Source organism: Mauremys reevesii, linkage group 2, assembly GCF_016161935.1.
Source record: "Mauremys reevesii isolate NIE-2019 linkage group 2, ASM1616193v1, whole genome shotgun sequence".
Taxonomy (NCBI): domain Eukaryota; kingdom Metazoa; phylum Chordata; order Testudines; family Geoemydidae; genus Mauremys; species Mauremys reevesii.
The window spans coordinates 44,992,675-45,017,586 of NC_052624.1; the positions used below are offsets into that span (position 1 = coordinate 44,992,675).

Here is a 24,912-nt window from a genome sequence, read left to right on the forward strand (position 1 = left end):
TGCGGGGTGTGGGAAGGGGTGCGGTGTCCAAGAAGGGGCTCAAGGCAAGGGGCTAGGGCGCAGGAGGGGTGCGGGGTATACGAGGGGGCTCAGGGCAGGGGGTTGTGGTGCGGGAGGAGGCTCAGGGTAGGAGGTTGGGGGCTCAGGGCAGGGAGTTGGGGTGCAGGAGGGGTGTGGTGGGGGGTTGGGTGCGACACCGCTTACCTACAGCGGCTCCAGGGTGGCAGTGGCGTGCATCAGGGCCAGGGCAGGCTCCCTGCCTGCCCTGGCCCTGCACCGCTCCCGAAGCGCAGAGGGCTCTGCGCACTGCCCTCACCTGCGGGTACTTCCCCCGAAGCTCCCATTGGCCATGGTTCCCCATTTTGAGCCAATGGGAGCTGCGAGGGGCGGTGCCTGCAGGCAAGGGAAGCTCACAGAGCCCTCGCCCGCCCCCCCACTCTCCCCAGGGGCTGCAGGGACTTGGTTGGCACGGGTCCTGCGGCACCACAGGGGTGGCGATCCCGCAGGCTGGATCCAAAGCCCTGAGTTTGCCCACCCCTGCCCTAGTCAAATGATTTTATTATTAGCAAATGATTTTTTTAAGAGAAAAGCCATGCTTCCTTTAAAACTGAATCCTAAGGGTTCAATCAGATGAGATATATAGAAATTAGGGATTCCTATTGACTGATAAATATTGGAAGTATACAGCAATGGAGTAAAATGGAAAGAAAGGGGACAATACAGCCTTACAGAGAACTTTGTTTTCAAGTGAGTGAGTGAGTAGGCTTTGATCAGCCATAGGAAATGAAATACAACTGCTTAGACCCAGAGAATATAAGATGAATATTTGCAAATTGTTGCCTGTTTTGAATACTGCCTGCAGAGACTGAGGCAGCAAGAGACTAAAACAATAGACGTGTTATTAAGTTTTGATTCAAAGCCCATTGAAGTCAATGAGAATCTTTCCATTGATCATGCCCTTAAAGTAGAATACGTATCCAAAGAGGTTTAATTTGAGCTTTTCTGGCCAGCATTCTGCAGTTACCTTCAGACAAATCTCTTGGCAAAACAGTTCAATCTTAACAGCCAAACAGGAGATTTATCCAAGCTACCAGAAGTACCACTTATCTGAAAAACAAAACTGTGTGGGCATCATCTTGGAACCTTGGAGCCATCCACAGTAGTCTACCCGGATGGAAGAGAGAACATGTACCTTTAATTAGCAACTCAGAAACAACAGTGCAGAGCAGTTAGGTTATGTAAAGATGTGGGGTTCATAAGGATATCACCATTATTGCCACATAATATGTGTATTTGTTTCAATCAGTGATGTACACACACTGAAAACACACCAAGGATGTCATGTTATCAGTCTTTCTGAGAGTGAACCTGCTAGAAATAAAAGTTGCAGGAAAATGGAGTTTGTTATACAGGTGAAAAGTAAAACTAAACCATAGAGAAAGACAGTTCAATGTGATATTTTCTCCCTCTAGCTTAGATTCAGTTAATCTGAGGCGTCTTTTGTTGCTGGGTGAAGAGTAGGAGGTGATCTGTTTGTCTATCGCTGCTGGTGCCACATATCAGTTGGAAGCCTTCCTAAATCAATGTGAAAGGAGTAAAATGAAAAGGCTGCTTTCATGCTGTTTTACAAGTGCTGTACTACAAGTCATTAAGGTCTGGGTGGTCTCAGTCAACAGAGAGCCTCTCAGATTGTATGTCACACTTCCCTTCAAATTCACCGAGTCAGTGGATGATTACATTCTGCCTTAAAAAAAAAAGTGAGATAGAGGCAAATGAATTAAGAAATTACTTGCAGGTACTCACACCTAAACTGAGAGGGAGAACCCATGTAGAATGTCTCTCAACCGTGGTTATTTAAGAATAAACACTCGAACTTCTGAATGCACTGGGGACACAGTAGTCAGAATTCTAATATCAGACCAAATTATCTAATAAAGTATTATTGGGCTACTAAGACTAATCCTGTTAATTTGGAAACCACCACTTAAAAAAGATCCATGACTATTCACTGCAATGGTAGGGAGAGCATCACTTACATAACAGCATTTATACAGATTTACTGAATGCTGTAGTTTAGTCTGTCTGTCTTTTTTTCATCCCAGGGCCAATCAACCTTTAGAACATATTGCTATCCTCTGTATTTGAAATTTGTGGTTAACTCTTCCATTCAGTCACATTTTGTGATACAAAGGATTCACATATGGTGTGTAAGAGGGTGTCAATCAACTACTTTAAGGCTCAGACTTCCTCACACCTGATAGCCACTTACAGTGTGTAGTCTTCGCAGGATTCGATATAAACCGACAGAAGTCAGTAGATTTCGTTTCACCTAATGCTGAAATCCATTATCCTAATCCTAATGCCACACACCCCCTTTCCTGCAGGGATCAGGCGTCACCAGCCTGAGGCTGTGCAGGGAGTCCTCTGCAACTCTGCTGTCATGGGAGTGAGGGAACAGGACCATGACAGCTGGGTTGCAGAGGGCTCCCTGTGCTGCTGCAGGGCTGGTGAGACGCCCTTCCTGAAGAAGCAAGGTACAGGGAAGGCTGCAGTCTTCGCAGGGAAGAGTAGAGGCCCCCAGCACTCCCACCTGGTAAAAGAGTGGGACTATAGAGGGCTTCCTGCACTGCCACAGGGCCAGTTGAAACCCAGTCTCTGCAGGTGTAAGGTGCGGCGAAAGCTGTGGTCTTGGTGAGCAGAGCACAAACCCCCAGTCAGGGCTGCAAGAAGGATAAGGATGAGCCCTGGCCTTGGGATAGACCACCCTGAGGCCGAATGGCTCTCTCCCCAGGCAGGAGTGAGCTCCCTTCTTCCCATAACAGTGGGGCTGCAGAGGGCTCCCTGCATGGCCGCTGGGCAGGTGACACCTGAGGGAAAGGCTGTGGTTCTGGCAGGCAGAGCAGGGACAGCTGGCCATGGCCTCAAGAAGTCCTTTGCCATGGGGGAGGTTACTCCACTGCTGAATGGTTATTAATAGGCAGAAGGTTTAAAACAAACAGGAAGTACTTCTTCACACAATGCACAGTTAACCTGTGGAACTCATTGCCAGAGGATATTTTGAAGGCCAAAACTGTAACTGGATTAAATGAATAATTAGATAAGATCATGGAGGAGAGGTCCTTCAATGGCTATTAGCCAAGATGGTCAGGGATGCAAGCCTGTGCTCTGGATATCTGTCCGCTTCTGACTGCGATATGCTGGGACTGGACATCAGGGGATGGATCACTTGCTAATTGCCTGGTTCTGTTCATTCTCTCTGAAGCATCTGGCCTTGGCCACTGTCAGAAGACAGGATACTAGGCTAGATGGACCACTGGTCTGACCCAGTATGGCCATTCTTATGTTCTTATGGGGTGGCCTCCCCCACGGCTGGGAGCTTGTCCTCTTCTTCCTTGCAGTTCTGGCCAAGGTCTGCTCTGCCCCCCACTGTACCTTCCCTCACCTTGCACCTTCAGGGATTGGGTGTTGCTGGCCATGTGGCCATGCAGGGAATCTTCTTCAGTTCCACTGTTACAGTCCTGCTCCCTCACATACCAGCTAGATGTGTGGGAGCCTTCTCCAGGCAAGAACAACTCAGCAGTACTGGGGTTCCTCTTCCTCCTTGCAATCCTGGCTGGGGGACTCTGCTCCACAAGGCCTGGACTGCAGCCTCCCTCAGACCTTGTGCTTTGGTGTCTTGGGGCATCTTGGCCATGCAGGGAGAGCCCCCTGCAGCCCTGTTGTCAGTGCTGGGAGCCCCCTGCAGCCCCACTGTCAACACTGCCCTAATTCCAACCCCTACCCCTTTCCCCCCCACACACTTAATTTCCAGCAAATGTAAAAATAAAAATAGTTAAAAATAAAAAAGGCAGACTAAGTTGTTACAATTTATATGCTAAAAACCTGGGGGAAAAGTGTAAGTTAAAGGTGCTGGGGTGGCCTACTTTAACTTACATAATCATGGCTGAGGCCACACCAATTCTTTGCCATATCTCCTCTCTCTTCCAGCAATTCCATGGAGTTTTACTACCAAAGTTAATGTTGACTGGGTCGGCATTTGTTTAGGAGGTTTCCCTTTGGCATTGTGGAACACCACCTGGGAGATGTCTGGTCCAGTGGCTGGCTGTACATTCTCTGGTTGCACAACTACTATAGGAAGCTGGGAGGGTATATTGCCCTGCATTCAGGCACACTCCCATCTTCAAGTAGTTTTGATGACCAGACCCTTTAGTCATTCCTCAGGAGTACAAACCCCACCTTCTAAAGAAGTTGTTCACTGGAAACTCCACAAGGGAAACCTTGCCAAAATTTCTGGTCCTAGGATGGTTATTAACATAAATTGCACTTAATGGGAATATATTTGACAGGTGCCAAAGGAGTGAGCGGTTCTTAGTCATGTGTTAAATAATTCTAAATCGTGGCCTGTTAATACAAAATTTACCAAATAAACATTAAATTGAGAAGAAATAAAAATAAAAAATGATCAAAGCAGTGGATTTCATTTTTATTATTCAGAATAGGATGAAATCATCTCATCTTTCAGACTATGTTCATATATTTATTAAAATATTTCTGTAAAACAAGTTTATATAGTAAAGAAAATATACAAATTAACATTCGAGTTACATAAAGTTTTTGTAAATAGCGGGATGGAACTCATATTCCTATTGATTGTTTTCAAGTTTATCACAGTCTTTTCTCTTAAATGGCATAATGGACTAATTATAGGCTGTCCTCTGGAATGTCCCAGTTAAGGGAATTCTACAATACTTATTTCAGTTCTGAATGGCTAACTTTAATATTATTTTAGTCTGTGCAAGTGCTCAGAATTTAAAAACACCTTTTTGGTTTCTGTTATAAACTTCAGTTTATATTCACTACAATACTTTCTTATTCTTTAAGTGGATCTTTTTGGTCTATACAACCCTATCAGTTTTATGAGTTTTAAATCCCCATAATAATATGATGATTTAGATCAGTGGTCTCCAAACTTTTTTGATCGCGCACCCCTATCAGTAAAAAAATTTTGAGCATGCACCCCCTGCCACACCGGCTCTACCATTTTTGCCAAGCAGGAAAAAAAAAAACTAAAAAAACCCAATGCTCCTACTGTCGTGCACCCCACTTTGGAGACCACTGATTTAGATTATCACAGCGGTCCCTTCTGGTCTTGGAATCTATGAAGAAATATTCATATTTAAACAAAAGTTTTGTTTACTCTTTAAATATAACACTTTTGAATTTTGTGATTTCTTTGTGAAGTTATATATTTTATTTACATTTTGAAATCTATAGAAAGCATGGCATTTGAATAGCAAAAAACTGAAGGGCTCCAACAGACCTTTCGAGGAGATTTTCAAAAGCACAAATGGCAATTCAGCACCATTCAAAGTCAATGGAAATTAGGCATCTAACTATTTGTATCTTTGAAAATCTCCCTGAGGGTATTTAATTACATGGGGCCTGATCCAGCACCCATTTAAGTAAATGGAAAGGCTCTAACTGACTTAAGAATGTTGGACATGTCCCCTTCCACCATTTTTGCCTGTATAGAATTACGTTTTAGAGTGTACCCTTACATAATTTAGCTTCGGGAAAGATAAGTAGTATTTTTTAATATGCCAAGTATGGATTTCATGTGACTACTTCTGAAGTTTTGTTGTAGAGATAACCCTTTAGATATTGAAACTTAAACTGATACTTTGTATCACATTGATAATCATGTTTGGTAATAAATCAGGCATTCATTGGGCATATTTGTTACTTTCAAAATTGAAGCCCTATTCCTGCAATTGCTTGAATCCATGCGGATCTGATTGCAGGATTTGAGCCTGCGTACCTGATCCTAAGCGCCTCCTGCAAGAAATCACCTTCAGCGCTCATTAACTTCAGTGGAAATTGAAGGTGTTCGCTGCTTTGGATAATCATATCTGAGGCCGGAGCAACACTAGAAATTTTGGGATGTAGAGTAATGCCACTTCTGCCAGTACTGCTGATTTTTTGCAAAGACTGGTATTGGCTATATTGGCAAAAGCACTTTTTTGTCTATATAAACTGCATCTCCACTAGGAGGATTTGCCGGTATAGCTATATGTATAGATAAGGCCTCAGAGAGCTGGGAATAGCTCTCATTTTGTAGATTCTAATGGATAACATGAGTATTTTAACTAGATATGCTTCATCAGGTGGCTTTAACTACTGTCCAGATACACAAAAATAGATAGAAATTATGTTTAATGTTTTGAAGTCTGTTAACATTGTAAATATTTTTATTTTTCTCCTATTTTAGCCAGACAGTGAAATTTCCACTACAGCAGATGATTATAGTTCTGAGGTAAGAATGAAGTAACAGTTTACATTTTTAATATGTCACATTTAAACACTGTGGAATAGTTTTAAATATTTTGTTTGTTTAAAAAAAGAGAAAGGAAGTATTAGTTTGGAAATGTTATAAATAACATGAAAATATAACTTTTTTTTAAGCAGTCACAATTAAACAAGCAGCATGCCAGATAAATAACAGGATAAATCCAATACCTAATAAAGGAGTAGGTTTGTAAGCCAATGTGAGGGTTTCTTCACAACAACTGCACTTTAATGGTACTGTTCAGAGTTCTGGTTATGCAACCATTTCCCTATGTTAATTTTCTGTGGAGAATTAAATGCCAAGTAGAGTGATTATCTTTAACTTGTAAGTTAAATGAAAACTACTTGTTCTGAAAATTAGTTAATTATAGAAAGAAATACCTTGAAATAGTTTGATCCTGTTCACACTGAAGTCATTGTCATCTTGCCATTGAGAGCAGGATTAGGCCCTTAGAGCATTAATAATAATTAACTTCATGTCAATATGCTATTCATTTTCTTACCTCTTGAGGATTCCTCAAAAACTATGATAGTTTCTTTAATCAATTGTTAGAGTTTATAATTAAATGTTATTTTGTATTTATGGTGAGCCTTGTAACATATAGTATTATCCCTGCCAATTCCCAACTATTTCCAGCTCTAACTTTCTCAGTTAACACAAATAGAAAAATTGTAATATTGTCAATTTGAGAACAATAAATTTGATTCGATATAACACGTGCTGGCCAATTTACTAATCATATTTTAACATAGCTTTTGTATGTGTAAGGTTGCAAAGCCAGTCTCTGAAAGGTTAGAAAATGCCAAAATATAGGGTGCCTGAACAACCTTAATTTGGGCCCCTTGTGCTTATGCATTATGATAGTTTTTAATTACATGCTCGCATACAGTCTTTCCCAGGACCCCTGCCTCATTCAGTGCTCATTAAATCAGCAGCTATTCAATATTTTGTTTTATCTTAATTGTTCAATGGTTTATTGCCTTATTTATTGCACACAATTCAAACCCTGCTCTGAATATAGTTATTAATTTCCTCAGGGGCTGTTCCATGTCACTCATCACTATAGTATTTGAGTGCTTCACAAACATTAATTAACCTATCTTAACAACATTGCTGTTAGGTGAGAGGCTATTATTCCCATTTTACAGATGGGGAATTCAGGAACAGAGAGATTAAAGTAAAAAGTGTCCGCTAATTTTAGCTGCTCAGTCTGAACTGCCTACAACCTGATTTTTTCAGTGTACTTAGCTTCATATAGCACTTTATATGTTGATGGCCCTGCTCCCACTAACTTCAGTTTGCAAATGTGAGTGTACAGCACTTCTGCAAATCAGATTATGGGTCTCAAGTTGGGTACACAGAAAATGAGGAACATACAGTTAGGGTATATCTTCACTGCAGAGTTAACTCTACAGTGATCTTCACTTGAGTTACTCCTCTTGAGTTATCCTAGCTTGAGTGAAAGAGACCACACTGCGAAATGACACTCAAACTACTGTATCCACACCGATGCTGCACTCACTTGTGTGTGGCACTCAGACTTCTGGGGATATATTCCATAGTTCTTTGCACTGCAGTAAGATGAGCCACTCTATGAATTTTTTCCCAGTGATTTGTGAGAGAACTTCTCCATCCTTTCTGGGGATCCAGAGGGAATTGTGGGAAGGCATTGGAGGACCAGCAGTGCTCAAGTGGAGCTAGTCTGCATCCATATTAGTGGTTGTTCTAGGTAACTTAAAGTTTAGCTTATATCCCCTGCCAGGCCAGCCAACTCAAGTTAAAAGCACAACCACACTCAAGGTAAGGGATTTTGTGGGTGGATGGGACTCAAGCTGGCGGCAGTACTTGAGCTATAACTCAGGTTAACTTTGCAGTGAAGGCAAGCCCTTAGTGAAAAGTTTGGTTTAATTGACTTGCCTAGCATCACTTAGGAGCTCTTTAGCAACCTTAATGTTCTCTTAACGTGGTTTTTAAATGTGTAATTTTCTAAGCAAGCTAAAAAGAAAACAGATGCCATTGTGTGGCATCAAATTGAAAACCACATGAATAATCAGCAGGGTTGGACCCTTCAGACCCATCACACAGACCTCTGCCATTTGAGCAAAGGAAGTAACTGATAGCAGTAGTTATCTCTCTAGAGGGCGACAAAATATGCACCTTGCCAGTGGGTTTCAGAGATATTTGCTGACAGCAGAGGAATGTTCAGATCCAGGAACCTTGGATTCTGTTCCAGCCTCTACTGGGAGTGTACTCTAGTAGGCACATAGACTTCTACCCCTTCTTCCTAAGCTTGACCCTTTCTGCCCCATCCCCTCCAACCTGTCCCTGTCCCAGTCCTGTTTTCCCCCCACACCTTGCTCCTTGTCCAATTCCAATTCTCCTTGCCTACCCAGTACCAGTCTCCTTGCTCAGCCAGTCCTAGTCTTCCCTTCAGGACTGCTCATCTGATTCTCATTTTCCCTCCAGGTCCTTGCCTCTAGTCTTCTTGCCCAGCCAGCCAGCCTTTCTGGCTTTTTATCCGATCTGTCTCCCTCCCTCCCTCCTAGACTCCAGTTGTTCACCCACTAGCTTCCAGTCTCAATTCTGCTTCACGCCCTGCTCCCAGTCTTTTCCTACCCTGTCCACCATCCAAGTCTCCTTGCTCAGTCAGTCACAGTCTCATTTTGCAGCCAGTCTCAGTTCAAACCCTGCTCAGTTCAAACCCAGTTCCTCCTTACTGGCTCCTTGTTCAGTCTGTCTGTCTCCATCCCTGGGCTCCTTATCCAAGCTCTGTCTCCCAAAGCCCTCCCCAGCTCCCTGTCCCAGTATTCTACGTCCCTAGCTTCTTGGCTCAGTCCCTTTGCCCACCCCTGAACACTGGCTCATTGTCAGAGCTGGACTCCTGCCCGCCTTCTCTCCCGTGTGGTTCCCAGTTGTAGTCTACTTGCTCAGTCTCTCCAGCTCCTCATCCATCTTCAGTCTTCATTTCTCCCCCAGTTACCTCTCTTCTTCCCTCCAGAGCTCCCTGTCTCCCAGTTCCCAGACTGTGCCCTGGCCTAATTAGTGTCAGCACCCCCTCCAGCTGCCAGTTCCAGTTCTTCTCTTCACCCACACCATACCAGCTGCCAGATCCCAGTCTCAAATCTTCCTCCACAACCCCAGCTCTGTCCCAGTTTGCTCCTTCCCTTTGAGTCAAGCACTTTTCTACTCCATGCAGCCTAGGCACCAGCAGGTATGGTGGAGACTGAGAGCACAGAAGAGACTGTCTTCCTGTATTCAGCCCCACTGCAGTCTGCAGCTGCAATTGCAGGGAAAGTCCTACTGAGCCCCTGTAGCCCTGTGCAGGAACAAGCTCAGTTAGGATGGTGCAAGAGCAGTCACACACTGGAACTGTGAGGGGCTAGAGCAGGGATCTCTAACTCAAATCACCAGGAGGGCCACATGTGGACTAGTACATTCGCCTGACAGCCTCATCACTGACACCTTTTCATATAAAGGTACAAAAGCCCCCCACCCCCACTCCACCCCTTCCATGAGGCCCCACCCCTTCCCTGCCCCTTCCCACCCCTTCCCTGCCCCTATTCCAACCCCTTCCCCAAAGTCCCCACCCCAACTCTGCCCCCTCCCTGCTCCTATTCAAACCCCTTCCCCAAATCCTTGCCCCGTCCCCCCTCTTCTCCACCTCCTCCCCCCTCACTCCTGGAAAGCGCTAAGCGCCTGGAGGTAGGCAGAGGAGTGGGGGCACTGCCGTTCTGGGGTGGGGTGGGGGGCAGCGGGTGAGGGGAGCTTGGTGGCCGCAGGAAATAACTCGGGGGGGGGGGGCTTGGTGGGCTGCAGCAAATAACACTGCGGGCCACGTGTTTGAGACCCCTGGGCTAGAGCATACTGAATGTGATGGAGTTTTGCAGATATTATTTTAGCTGTACAGTTCTAAAAAGCCTCCACTGAACATGTGCAAGTTGAGATTTTAAAAAGCGTATAACATTGGGCCAGATTTTCATGGGACTAGCAAAAGGCACATCCCTGCCACAAAAGCCACCCTCCTGCCAAATGTCAAGTCCCTGCTCCAAAACATGGGGCGTTCAAGCTTCTCAGTGGAACCATAGTAAGGATTTTTTTAACATGACAAAACACTATATCTTTCCCTAAATTCCTTCTCTGAGATGGCTGAACTGTTTTGACTGAAATGTTCCAAAAAAATTCAGCCTGCAGCCAGCACCCTGGCAGGGCCGGATTAACTCTCCTGTGGGCCCAAGGCTATTAGATTTTGTGGGGCCCCTGTATACAATTTTTTCCTAATTGAAAACAAAATGAGCACAATTATGACATTGAGGCTATTAGCTCTATACTAAACTTGCCTTTTAATTAACATAAAGGCGTTATGTGGTTACATTTTAGTCTTAAAATATGTAGAAAATAGTTAAGTTAATTCAAAATAGCCTAATTCTTACCTTAGAACAGCTCTTATATTAGTTTCTTTCTGGGAGGGAGTTTGGGTGCAGGAGGGGTCTCCAGGCCGGGGCAAAGTGTTGGGGTGCAAGAGAGGGTAAGAGGTGCGGGCTCTGAGAAGGAGTTTGGTGCAGGAGGGGATTTTGACCTGGGGCAGGGGGTTGGAATGAAGGAGGAGGTGTGGGCTCTGGGTGCGAGTTTGGATGCAGGAGGAGATTCTGACCTGGGGCATGGGGTTGGGGTGCAGGCTCCGGCCAGGAGGCGCTTAGCATATGTGGTTCCTGGACAGCAGCGCAGCAGGGCTCAGGCAGGCTCCCTGCCTGCCTGTCATAACCCCATGCTGTTCCCAGAAGCAGCCGGCTGCTGGTACAACTCTGCACACCCCTGCAGCACCCATTGGCCGGGAACCGGACTTGTGGGGATGGTGCTGGGAACAGGGGTAGCGTGCGGGGCCGCAGAGAGGTGCCAGCAACCCACCGCTTCTGGGAGCAGTGTGGGGCCATGGCATGCAGCCAGCCTGCCTGAGCGCTATTGCATTAGGGCACTTCTTAGCCAGGGGTCCTGGGCTGCAGCCCCTAAAGCCCCTGCGTTAATCCGGCCCTGCACCTGGAATGGAAGATTTGAGCCCAAATGGTTAAAGTTTTGCAATGTTAGGTAACTGAAAGCAGGATCTGATAGTGATAATGTCAGGCAACCTAGCATATGTGGTGCTGCCAGCTCCGCGTCTAGTGTTACTTCTCCTGGGTAACCAGTGGCTCCTATTCCTCTGCCTGAAGGAAATCCAGATTATATGCTCTGATTAGAGATTTCATATCTCATATATCTGGGCACAGCACACTTCTTGTTATATGTTTTGGTGAAGGGTGAGAGGTAGGAGAAGGTTAAAAGAATCATCAGGAGCTCTGTGTATGCGTGTTGAAGAAAGGAGGCAACTCACACAGTTTGCCATTAAAAAGAAAACAAATACAGTTCTGTGCACAGAACTGACTTTACTATGGTATTTTAATGTTTAGAATGTATACCACAGTGAGATATTTGTACCACACCCATTGTACATGAAGAGCCAGCCTTCAATGCCTCAGAAGCCCAGAGTGGTATGACATGCTCTGACATATGCACAACTGAGAGCCATACAAAAGTATAATCAAAACCTCTTGTCTGATGTAAGAAGCAGCTATTGCAGAAAGTGAGAGCAAAAATCCCAAGAAAACATGCAAGTCCTGAGAGATTGAGAAAGAGTACATGAAGGACATTGATGTAATGTCTCATGATAATTATGGATGAGCATGGGTTAGTTATTTAATATTTAGACTATGGTAGCATCCACACTGTAGAAGAATAGGTGAAGAAACAATCCCTGAGCTGAAGAGTTTACAGCCTAGCCCAGTACCTTGTGGGTCTGTACTCTTTTTTTTGGTATTCAAAAGGTTCTCCTTAGTATCTACAGCTAATGTTAGAGATTTTAATAGTATTTTAAATGTCAAAGACCACAGAAGACTAATATTGTAGAATTGTAACCAGATCTCGTTCTGAACTCTACTTAAAAAAAAATCCCATTTTCAGCCTCTTTGAAAACGAAAATGAAAAAATAACTATGTATGAACTCATGCTTTTCTAGGAACTCTTCTTCTCATTCCTGTGAGAGGAGCCCCCTCCCTTTTCTCATGAAGTAATAATTTTGTTCCAGAACATAAGTAGACAGTGAGAAACTTGTGCATGCAGTTCAAATGATGGTTGGCTTGCAAAATCAAGCAATGATTGTTAAGATGCAGGGTGTGCAGCTTTTCCGTACATTCCTTTTAATTGTTAAAAGTCAGTGAAGTTCGTCACTGCAGTGAGATCTTGGAACCAGTGTACATGTGTCTTAGGAACTCCATTGAGTTGTCATCAAGCATATATTCAGGTCAGCCATAATAACACTTTTAAATATGTTTCATTTATGTTAATGAACAACTGCAGCCATCTGTAACATTGAGAATTTTGAAAGGTGAGAGAAAATTAAATTCTGTATACCGTAGCATAGACTGGACAAATTTTGTATGGAATTGGAGACTGAATCTTGAACTCAGTTTTGTTTCAGGCATGTAGCACCTTACGTTTGGAAATGCTAAACACCTACAATTTAATTTGAAGTTGGTGGGATGCAGGGGTGCTTGGCAACTCGAACAGACTGGTAATGAGCTTAGTAGTGGTACGCATCTTATTCTTTGCTGATCTTATTCTTTGCTTCCCCTCCTTCTTCTGATTATTTAAAGAGGCTTTGCTTCATTTTTTAAAAAAGTTTACTTAAACTTTTTCAGTCAGAAATAATGCAAAAAAAATAGTAGTCATGCTTTCAAGTGGAATATTTTAAACTAGTATTATTTTGTTTGTTTTATTACAGCTGGCAAAGTGAGCAATGTGTTTCTTGTTTGTTAGCTAATTCTCTTGGGGAACTGGATAAGGTCCAGTGACAAATAAATATATCCCTCTTTGAGGGACATTGCTCATAATGGCTCTGTGTAATGACAGAGTACAGTTTCCTAAGCAAAGTTGGGGGAAACAGTAACTGCAGATATCAGCATTCTTGTCTTACAGGAATTTTATTATTATAAATTAAGTCTTCTCTTTCCTTCAGTCTCCTGTGCAAATCCACAGTTGTGGACATGGTAACCAAATCCAAAATACGGATATATACAGAATATGCTGTTTGTAACAAATTACTTATTTTAAACTAGCATGAGACCTTATGTAGCCTTTAGAATTAAATAATGGTGATGATTAGAAATCTAGTCAGGGTTATAGTTCAAATTCAAGACTATGGGGAAGTTGAGCTTTTCCTAGTAGCAAGCACTGTTTTTTACCTTTCTTGATGATGCTTCTCCGTAGGTCCAAATATAAACTTGTATTCCATACTTCTACAAGAAGTACTAAAAGACAGTAGCCAAAACCTTTTTCTTTTTTTCAAACCCTAAGGAATATTGTTAATCACTGTTGAGGAAGATGAAGAAAATAAGTTTGTTGTTGGAAAAACTAATTACGTTGTAAACGGTAGTCTTTAACCTTAAAATGAAGAAATTTTTCTAATGCACTATATAATGGAAAAATAAATTAAGTAACACAGCCATCACATATTTTTAAAAGTCACTGTTAAATTCTCTGTAGATTTGAAAGGTTGTGCATATATTATTGTTAGGCTTAAGTCTTTATTCTAATTGTTTATATAAAACGAACAGGAAATATCTTCTGCCTATCCACAGTTTAAAAATAAGTATGAATGGAGATAGGTTTTGCCAAGGTGATCTTATTATAGTGCTAGAATCTTAGATAAATTCTTTGTAGTAATCAGACTAAAACTTATTGGAGTGCTCAATATGTTGTGATGTTGCTATAATATGTGACAACTAAAAAGCACTAAATTATACGAGTGCAAAAGCTGAGGATTCAGCACTTTGTGTATATTTTCAGAATCAAAGTGTTTTCTCATTTAGTTTAAAAGAGGGACCTATTAAAAGAGACCATTAGCAGTTAGCAACATTGCAGGCTGCAAGCAATGTCGTCTGCCAGTATTAATGTTATAAACTTCTGTGTTCATGGAATAATAATGTGGCAATAAAAGTGAAATAATTCCTGAATAAAATGTATATCTTAATCCTCACATTGGAATAAAGAACTATTTAAAATAAATAAATATGAGTTCTTTTAAAGATTTGGAATAAAAATGCATTACCCATTCCAGATGCTTTTATAGAAACTCATATATAATGAAATTAAGGGCTTTGGGGTTTTTTTGTTTTCTGACCTGAAAGTTTCTGTCAATCAATAATATGCTATTCTTTTATATATTAAAATGTGTCCTACATTGCCAATGTTTTGACATGTATGTAAACTTGATAATTTATATTGGAGAGCAATTTTTTAATTTCTAAACAAATCTTTCTAATAGCATTGAAATAGCTCCATATAGAAGATTGATGCTACAGTTTGTGTGGTAGCCTGTCAGGGATTCCGAGGTCTATAGGATCTAAAATCTTTATGGAGCTTGATTGTGATAGCTATACTGTACATTAAAGTGCAATGGCTCAAAAAATTTGTGCTGACCCCTGGTGGCAGTAGTTATGAATCACTATATTCGGTGGTGCTGCTTGGTTAGTTTTGTGATATTTAAGTCTGCTTTTGCTTAAATATGCATTGTGTTTGCTAAAACAGTACAAAATAAAGTATAAATTAAAGGAACATTTACCTTTATACAATCGATTATAAACAATTTAAAAGAGATTTTATGTTTGGAGAATATTTCTTGTGAAAATATTAAGATAATAATGAAAACAGGAAAATTCAGTACTAAGATTAAAAACTTTGCTCTTGTTACTCAATATTTCCAGGATCTCCAAAGGATGGATGATTTCATTTATTATATGCTGCAGTACTTTTTACACCATTGTGATTTAAGAACATTTCAGCCTTAAAGGTGCATTGCAAAACTTTAAAAATAGAAATTAAATTGTAAGATTCCAAATCAATAATCAATGATATATATGGATTTAGATGCCAGTGTTGTAGGGAGCTCTGTGTAGGCAACCCTGTATGCCCACGTGGAAACCCACTGAAATCAATGAGCCTTGCACAGAGGTCCACAAGCATTGAATCGTTTGCAGGATTGTGGCCTTCAAAATTACAAATTCATTTAGAATCTATTTTAAAACAAGACATTTCAAAATCAGTGTTTGCACATTCCTGTAATCGTCTGCCAGCTTTCCTACAGGCAATACTCTTCCATGTCTAAAATATGCCTGTTTGGCACCCACCAGATCTCTCCAGCTTCTATTCTTCATTGTGCTCAGTCTACACTTTGGAATACCAAGTGAAATTTATTAAAAACGTTGTTAGGTTTCACCTTGCACCATGCCAAAAGAGAAAAATTATAATAAATTCCACAGAGAATTGTATGGGAGAAGTACAGAGATTATACACAACACCAAAGGACCACTGTGGGCAATCCAACAGATGTGGCGTATAACTCTTCAGTAGCTAGTGTTTTTATTTATCAATTTAAGAGCCAATAGAAATTGGAGTACATAAAGGAAAAAGAAAAGTAGCATTTGTTTTGTTTACATTCATGTTTTGTTCCTACTAATCTGTTACTATTGTGATAGGACCAGAAGCCCAAATCTGGTCTAAGGCTTCTGGTAATAGCTACAGTGCAAACGCTGGGTGAATGTAGTGGCAGTCAGTTGCCCTGCAGAGTTAAGAGTACCTGCAGTGCCCTTATGGGGGCAGATGAGTTTATTGGGATCCCCTGATTTTTACAGTATTTTACAGTATTCATTCCCTCTCAAACTTAGACTATGTTTTGGTGACCTTACTTATTGTAGAGGAGGTCTGGACTTGACTCCCCCCAAAACGAGTCAGCACCCTTCTGTGTGTCTACCAAAATGTCATTCAGCAGTGAGGCATTGTTATTTTTGATACCCTACTGCTTTAATCAAATTGGGGGTCAGACTTTGATCCCTTGCATGCCAGTGCATTTTGATGTTAGACTTTAGGGTTTGCACAGACATGATGCCCTCAGATTGTAAATAAGACCTGCCCTGCCTAGACAATTCCTAAGCAGATTTCCATACTGTTTTTTTTTTTTACTGGTTTTATACTGTTTTTTTACTTAAATGCTACAGTGATGACGTTGGGTGGAACTGAAATTCTATAAATATACAGTAGCTCCCCTTCTCCAAAATCCTCACTCCTACTTCAGATTCTTATGTGGCGAGGAGCTCTGAGAGGAATGTGGCAGTTTTTTGTTACACCATTTTACACATGAGTCAAAGGACCTGCTGAGTAAAAGCCCTGTGTATTTTTGTGTTTGTTTCTTACAATTTTCTTGTAGATCTGTAAGTATTGTTTTTGGGTTGCACTTAAAATTTTGGAGTCTCTTTATTATTGGCTTATGTGGTCTCTAGAGCCAAAATTCTCATGGACGCTGCACCGTGTGACAGCAGCAGGTAAGTGAAAGGGAAGAAATAATTTTCAGATATTTTATTTGAAATCCAAAGTCTCTTGTACATTTTTCAGTGTAAGAAATTATTTCAGATTACAAGAATATGATATAATAACTCTGGTTCCAGTGGAGAGTGATTAGTAATGGCAAATTATGAAGTGCACACATTTAAAAAAAAATGGATGAGGAGAGGAGTTTAGTAATTTAAGGTACTCTTTACTGAGATTCTCTCTTCACCATTTTAAAATGTGTGTACTCAAAATATTTTGTGTTTAAAATGTATTATTTGTTCACTCTGCTCATACTGTATATTTTGTTACTGATTTTTAATATTATAACATTTAAAATGTGAAGCTTTAAATCTGAATTTCCTTGTTTTCTTTGTTTATCAGAATTCTAATACAGTTTATATCCTAAAGACATCAGCCCAGGTTTAATTAATCTTAGAAGTTCTAAATTACAAAATAATAACCCTTGCTACTTTTGATACAATTAGGTATATCTGAATTGTGCAAAACAATCAGATTCTGGAACAGTATATACTAACTGTGTGCATTTCAAATGAAGTGATTATTCTCTGCTCACAAGGTTTTGTCTACAAAAATAATCAGATACATCTCAAATGAAAGGAAGCTAGAATTTAAGCTGCATCTTAAATTATAATGTGTCTAGAAATTGTCTTTATACAGGTAAATGGTTGCAGTTTTGTGACAAGAACAGCTATACCAGCAGACTTAATCAGGGTATAGTATTACAAATTAAATTATATTACTAATCTTGGGCACTAAAAACCTTAAGCAATTTGTATAGTAATATTCTGGTTGAACAAAACTACCTGGCTTACTAACAAAATTCTGTGGTATGCTATGTTATCTTGCTTTGTTGTTGTTTCTTGACATCTTAATATTTATAATGTTGCCTCTTTTAAACTTTAGGAAAAACAAAAAATACTCCTTCTAGTATAAATCTTAGCCTTTTAATACAGAATTCACAGAAGTACTGTATGTCAGTGCTCTTGAGGTTAAATTATGCCAACAAGGCAGGTTACCATGGCAATAAGCTCCTAAATGCTATGTTATATTTTAATGTTCTAACGTGGTATTTGATGGAGAATTCAAAATTTGACTCTGCTCACCTTGAGGAAACATGTAAGTGTTGGGTTGTTAAGGAACTTGGATTGATTTAGGAAGAAGAATTTGGAGTTGGAGAGACTTATTCTGAGCATGAAATGCAGCACTCTCAGACACGACTACAGATGATGGAGAATGAATTGGCTGGGAAACAACAAGAGATTGAGGAGCTAAACAGAGAACTAGAAGAAATGAGGGCAGCATATGGTACAGAAGGATTGCAACAGGTATAATTACCTTATGTTGCTTTCTGTTTGCTACTTGGTTACACACAAAAATTCTGAGTGTCACCTGGAAGTGTTTATGGTTAAAGAGAGCCAGTCAGAGAATGTGGAATACAGAAATTTGTTTAGTTCCAAAGAGAATGAGGTTTCATCAGCATGTATCATCTTTACTTGGAAGGAAGTTCCAGTGTGTTTCACCTTTCTTTTTATTCTCTGGCCAACATTTTCACTCTGTGCTTAGCTGTTGCAGTGCTTGCCTTATGGTTGGAAGAGTGGATACATAGGCTTCTTCAAGACAAGCTCTAATTCTTCCTCATTAATTGTCCAATGGCAGTACACAGTTCTTTCCCCCTTGCTTCTCAGAGACCAAGCAGAGTATCAAGTTCCACCTACCAAAGAAGTGAGATTCCTGAGGTAGCTACTTAACCAGGAGGTCATTTGTCTGTCAGAGTTTGCAGACAGGCATACAGCCCTGATGTAAGCAGGTGGTACTCCTATTAAAGTTGTTAGGTTTTTGTTAGCTTACATCATGCTGAATTTGGACCATTGGTGAAATTTAAGGCATAGTTTTATTTTTCATGGTCTGTATTTTATTTCACATTTGTCTCTCTCTTCTTTGACCTTTTGTTGATTTGTATACTGCACGTGTGCTCATATGTTTTGCTTTGTTTTATAAGTTTCTACTGTAGATAAAATTTTGTTGTTGGATCATGGTTTACAAAACTTGTTTTAAACTAAGTAGTCTTAATTGTATTCATCCCTGTGGGATTTTTTTGTTTATTTTTGAAAGATTTCCTTTTATTTTAGCAAATCTATGAAAGGGATATGTAATTTTCTGGTGAAATGTGGATATCCTTCTAAGTAGCATTCCCTATAAATAAAAAAAGGGATAGGTTATCACTGTTTTGTCTTTCAGTGCATATGAATGATTTGAAAGACCACTTATCTTCCATGGCACTGATACATTTTAATTCTTGCTTAGTTCCTATTTACTGTATCTTGTACCATTTGTGCTTGATGGATTTTACAAGAGTTATAATTTCTTCTGTTTAGTTGCTGCCAACACTTGCTTTTCAGTGAAATAAAAGATAGTGAACATATATAATTGAAAGTTTATAAGACAGTTGTAACTCTGGTTTGTTTGTTTTTGTTTGTTTTTTAAGATACAGTATCCTTTTTATTGAGATCCTTAAGTTTGTAGCACAATAATTCTTAAGAATGTTTTTCAGTCACACTAAATTATATTTACTGTAGCTTTGTAGTATGCATTATATCTTAATTGAAAAATAGTTTCAACAGATACTTTCCTTAACTCCCGTAAAAGCCTTTTATTTTCCTAACCTCCTAAAAAAAATCAGTTTGAATATATGTGTCTGTTTTAATTTCAACTGCCAGTCATGTTTTTTTTTTACTATTCAAGAAAAGACAAATTGAATAAACAAAAACTAATTTAAAAACAGATTGGATAATAGTATGAATGTCCTCAACCCTTACTTCTGCACTGCTTCTGGTGGCGGCGCTGCCTTCAGAGCCGGGCAGCTGGAAAGTGGCAACTGCTGGTCAGGAGCCCAGGAAGAGCTGCTGTAAGCAGCAGCGCAGAAGTAAGAATGGAATGGGATGGTATTGTCACCCTTACTTCTGTGCTGCTGCCTGCAGAGCTGGGCCCTCAGTCAGCAGCCGCCACTCTCCAGCCGTCCAGCTCTGAAGGCACATCGCAGAAGTAAGGGTGGTATGGTATGGTATTGCCACCCTTACTTCTGTGCTATTGCTGGCAGGCAGCTGCCTTCAGAGCTGGGCATGTGGCCAACAGCCACCACTGTCTGGCCACCCAGCTCTGAAGACAATGCAGAAGTAAGGGTGGCAATACCACAACCCCTCCGCAACTGCCTTTTGGATCAGGATCCCGAATTTGAAAAACACTGGTCTCCCCCATGAAATCTGTATAGTGTAGGGTAAAAACACACACGACCAGATTTCATGAGAGGAGACCAGATTTCACGGTCCATGATGTGTTTTTCATGGACATGAATTTGGTAGAATGTACAAGGTATGTACAAGGGCTTGGCATATATAACTGCCCAATTTATGCCTGTTTATGTATTAAGATGGTTGTCCAGCAATTGCATCATCCAGGAAAGTGAAGGTGTAAAAACAAACAACTGTTTTAGGACTTGATCTATCAAAATGGGATTTGACGGCACTTAGCACTTTGCAAGATCAGGCCCTTAGTAGATTCAGCAGATTATTTTTTTCAAAGCAATAAAGGATGATATGAACAGAATTCTGTTCTCTCAAACGGCTCATATAGAGTAGGTCTGTGTGTTTTAAAAAAAACAACAAACCACTTGCTTTCCTATCAGTACTGAATAATATGCCTTTAATTATGAATTAAACCTCAGCTAAAACATTTGAGAACAATACAAAAGCATCATGTGCTAATACTAAACTTTTCCTTCAGTGTACACCGGTGAATGTCTAGCATTATAAGAAAAGTGTTCCATGTAGACACTTCCATTGACTTTCTGATGTTAGTTTTCTAAGTTTAATGAAAAGCCAGAAGCTAACACTTCATTTTGATTTTCTTTGTAAAAATAATTTTAAAATTCAGTCAACCTGGGGAACAAAATGGCTGCTACTGGTGCTCTGGTTTTCGTACAGCTGGTAGGTGCTCTGCCCACTTTACCACTGACTTAAGTGGCTGCAAAGCCATTGAAGTCAGTGGAGTGAACATCTCCCTGTATGAACTGTAGGTGCTTTTTATTCTTTAGAAGAGCGTAGAAAATTAAATTTACAGTATAATATAGGAGCAGATTACTGATTTAAGAATATGACTGACAGATTATGTACATTTTAACGCTTCTGCTGGCTGTAGAAAGAAGAGTTTAAATAAATTAAGTAATTTTCAGGTAAACCACAAAAAATTTATTTTTTTTAAAGAAAATTAGTGTCAGTTAATAATAATGTACAATTCATGGTTTATAGAATTTAATAAAATATATGACAAAGCCCTGGCTGGGATGATTTAGTTGGGGATTGGTCCTTCTTTGAGCAGGGGGTTGGACTAGGTGACCTCCTGAGGTTCCTTCCAACCCTGATATTCTATGATTCTATGCTGCTGAAAGGTACTTATAACACTTCTGAAGGAATTTATTTCCATCAACAGTAATTTTGTCCTTTTTCCTTTCTTTATTACACGTGTCCATCTAAGCTTCTGTCTGCTATATACCATGTATCAGTCTTGAATGTTTAATCTGATTTCCTCATTGTCTTGTGAAGTCCCAATTTATTGCACGTTCCATACTGATGTCAAAGAATGTTTTAGAGAACTTCTGGTTTAACTTAGTTTCAGATTCTAACTCTGATGAATTTAATCAAGATGCAATATCTTGTCAATATAAAGTCCAGATTACATTCTTCAGTAAAGTATCTTGGTGGGTGGGGGGGCAAATTGTGTTAAAATTGCTTAAGGAAGAAAGCAGTATCCTGTGTCTGAATAGTTTTAAATACTTATGGTATAAAAGTTATTGCTAAAATATTAATGCTACCATACGTGTTTGTAAACACTATTGAGTAGAGATGTCATGCATTAAATACATTTTACTTTTTTACTCCCATTTTATGAGAATAATTTAGTATGTTTTTGTAGATATTTTGACTTGCACTAATTGCACTAACTTAACCTTCCATAGCTTCAAGAATTTGAGGCTGCTATCAAACAAAGAGATGATATTATCACACAGCTTACTACTAATCTACAGCAAGCACGGAAAGAAAAGGATGAAACACTGAGGGAATTTTTAGAGCTTACTGAGCAAAGCCAGAAACTGCAAATTCAGTTTCAGCATGTAAGTTTTATTGCTAACAATATTTCATCAGGTTTGATGAAAGAGGGTCAATTTGGATAACAAAATCCATGAAGTATTACTTCCTTTAGAAACAAAATCAGTGTTCTTTCATGAAAACTTTTGAAAGTTTGGACCCAAGATCTACAGTGATTAAAAGAGTTGGTATTTGCCAACAGTTACCACATTGTAGTATCTGGAATATTGCACTCATTTCCTATAATACAATAGGAAATAATGTGGTTTCACTTCTATTGCGCGATAGTAACTATTGGTAAATACTGGCTTTCTAATTGCAACCACTGTAGAAAGGAAAACTTACCTGTAATAACTGTTCTCAAAAGATTAGGGGTCAAATCCTGGCATCTTTGAAATCAATGGCAAAACTCCCATTGACTTCATTGGATTCAGGATTTCACCCTAGAGTCTTATTAGAGGCTTAGTCACACCCCTACTTTCTCTGCTGGGGTTGAAGATTATTCCATTGTTCCTTTTTGTTACATATTTTTATATTAATTTGTTCAAAAAGGAACTGATGATTGAGTATAATGGTAGCCACAGAGGCTTCATCATTATTCATTTGTGCTGCAGTTAAATGTTTTAATATTTTGAGCTGTTACTCAAAGGTAACTTCCACAAGCTTCGAGCATGGCATTGTGAATCTACAGTATTTCACATACTGATTTCTGAGAATTAACAATTGCAGGTACAAGGCATATTATCACTTCAAAGTGACTTCCTAATATACTGCTGACCTGTGCTAGTTGGCCATAAAACATATTTTGAGATATGCCTGCAAATGAACAATGGATATATGGGATGGATTTAAGCAGCAGGCCACAATGGTATTGATTTTACACAGTGAAGAGGCACTTTATGCCTACCCACCACTCTCACATACCAAGTGTTTAATGGGTTGCAATGCAGAGTTACAGGATTCCCACCATATATCCCAGGGGTAGGCAACCTATGGCACGTGTGCCAAAGGCGGCACGTGAGCTGATTTTTAGTGGCACTCACACAGCCCGGGTCCTGGCCACTGGTTGGGGGGGGGGGGGGGGGCACGGCATTTTATTTAATTTTAAATGAAGCTTCTTAAATATTTTCAAATGTTATTTACTTTACATACAACAATAGTTTAGTTATATATTATAGATTTATAGAAAGAAACCTTCTAAAAACATTAAAATGTATTACTGGCACTCGAAACCTTAACTTAGAGTGAATAAATGAAGACTCAGCACACCACTTCTGAAAGGTTGCCAACCCCTGATATAACCAGTAGTTCAGGTCTACCCTTAGGATTCAGTTTGCTTTTAAATCCTCTCTGCATCACCCTGAGTGAAGAGGGCAGAGATTACCAAGAGGGGACCTCAATCTGAAAATCTTCCCGGTCTCCCCTTCTCCTATAGGCCCAAGGTCTACCAATGAAATCCTGAATTTCATTTACCTGTGGGAGCTGGCCCTTTTAACCTTTATTTGCACTGGCCACATGTTGTGACAAGCTTAAACAGTCATTCCTTTCCTAATATTAAATCTTAAAGTCTATTGCATACAACCCAATTGTGCCTCCATGATGCTACAAGGAAAGTGAAAAAAACCCAGTAGACATAGGCTAATTTGATCCAATGGAAAAAATTCCTTCACGATCCCAAAACAGGTGATCAGTGACACATGCAACATCCTAAAAAACACAACTCCTATACAATTAAGAGGAGAGGGGAGGGCAGGGCAACTGACAGGAACAAGAGGCTGTTGAAAATCCCAGGAGAGTATAAATATGGGGGAGAGGGCACACAAGAGCCAATCAGCTAGCCAGATCACTCATCCCCAGCCAATGGGAAGGCAGTCGACTTGAGATGGAGGGGCAGCCACCCCTTTTACCACACAAGTATATTGGCATCACCCATCCCTTCTGGGCCTTATGTTACATCCCTAGCAGTTGTTCAAGATCTCTCCCCTGATGACTGTGGGGGGAAGCAGCAGCAGTGTAATACTGAGCATGAAAGAATAATTTGCTGGCTATTCCAACATGATGAACACCATTCCATTGCTACTAAAAGAGAAGACAATGTGACTAACAAATTTCAAACAGACTTTCCCTGCTTATAGATAAACTGAGCAAATGGGAGGATTGGTGGTTTAGAAAACTCTGACCTGCATATGTGTTTTTTGTGTGTAAGTTACAGGCAAGTGAAGCCTTAAGGAATACCAGCCATAGTAGTACAGCTGCGGATTTATTGCAAGCCAAACAACAGATCCTTACACATCAGCAACAGCTAGAAGAACAAGAATATCTACTGAAGAATTACCAAAAAAAGAATAAAGAATTTGAAGTAGAAATTACTCTTCTGCAAGACAGAATCAGTGTCTATGAAATGGTATGTTTCTTACTAGACTGATACCTGTTAGTACTGACTTGATGTTAAAAGAACGAGGAGTACTTGTGGCACCTTAGAGACTAACAAATTTATTTGAGCATAAGCTTTTGTGGGCTAAAACCCACTTCATCGGATGTATCTGCTGTACTGTGCTGTACTGCATCTGCATCCGATGAAGTGGGTTTTAGCCCACAAAAGCTTATGGTCAAATACATTTGTTAGTCTCTAAGGTGCCACAAGTACTCCTTATTCTTTTTGCTGATACAGACTAACACGGCTACCACTCTGAAACCCGACTTGACGTTGTTTTCCTAATTACAGTTCATTTGAAGTTAATTATAAATATAACACCAAATATGTGTGTGCAACTCCTCATTAGAGGCTGTGAAAATATTGGCGTCCTATATTCATTTTATAAAGGGAACTTGTCTTTTTAAGACGAAGACTGTTACATTTATTATATTAAATGTATATTGTATGCATAGTTTAGAAGTAAGTACTAGCTGAATTGCTTGGGTCTTGATTTTAGACTCTAGAAAAAATGTCCAAATAAACTTCTTATTACAGCAGAAATACTTATAACAAGT

General features: G+C 40.1%; 1 protein-coding gene across 7 annotated transcripts in view; it reads left to right on the forward strand.

Moving 5' to 3' along the window:
* Positions 1-24,912, forward strand: part of AKAP9 (A-kinase anchoring protein 9) — a 187,756-nt gene that overhangs the window by 52,934 nt on the left and 109,910 nt on the right. For 4 of the 7 annotated variants that reach the window (XM_039526343.1, XM_039526344.1, XM_039526346.1 and 1 more), the window contains exons 3-7: positions 6,269-6,313; positions 17,438-17,491; positions 17,935-18,105; positions 21,792-21,947; positions 24,128-24,325. In XM_039526343.1, coding sequence (XP_039382277.1) covers positions 6,269-6,313; positions 17,438-17,491; positions 17,935-18,105; positions 21,792-21,947; positions 24,128-24,325 — 624 coding nt within the window. The remainder of the gene's footprint in view (positions 1-6,268; positions 6,314-17,437; positions 17,492-17,934; positions 18,106-21,791; positions 21,948-24,127; positions 24,326-24,912) is intronic. The other 3 variants (XM_039526349.1, XM_039526347.1, XM_039526350.1) reach the window with 3 other exon arrangements.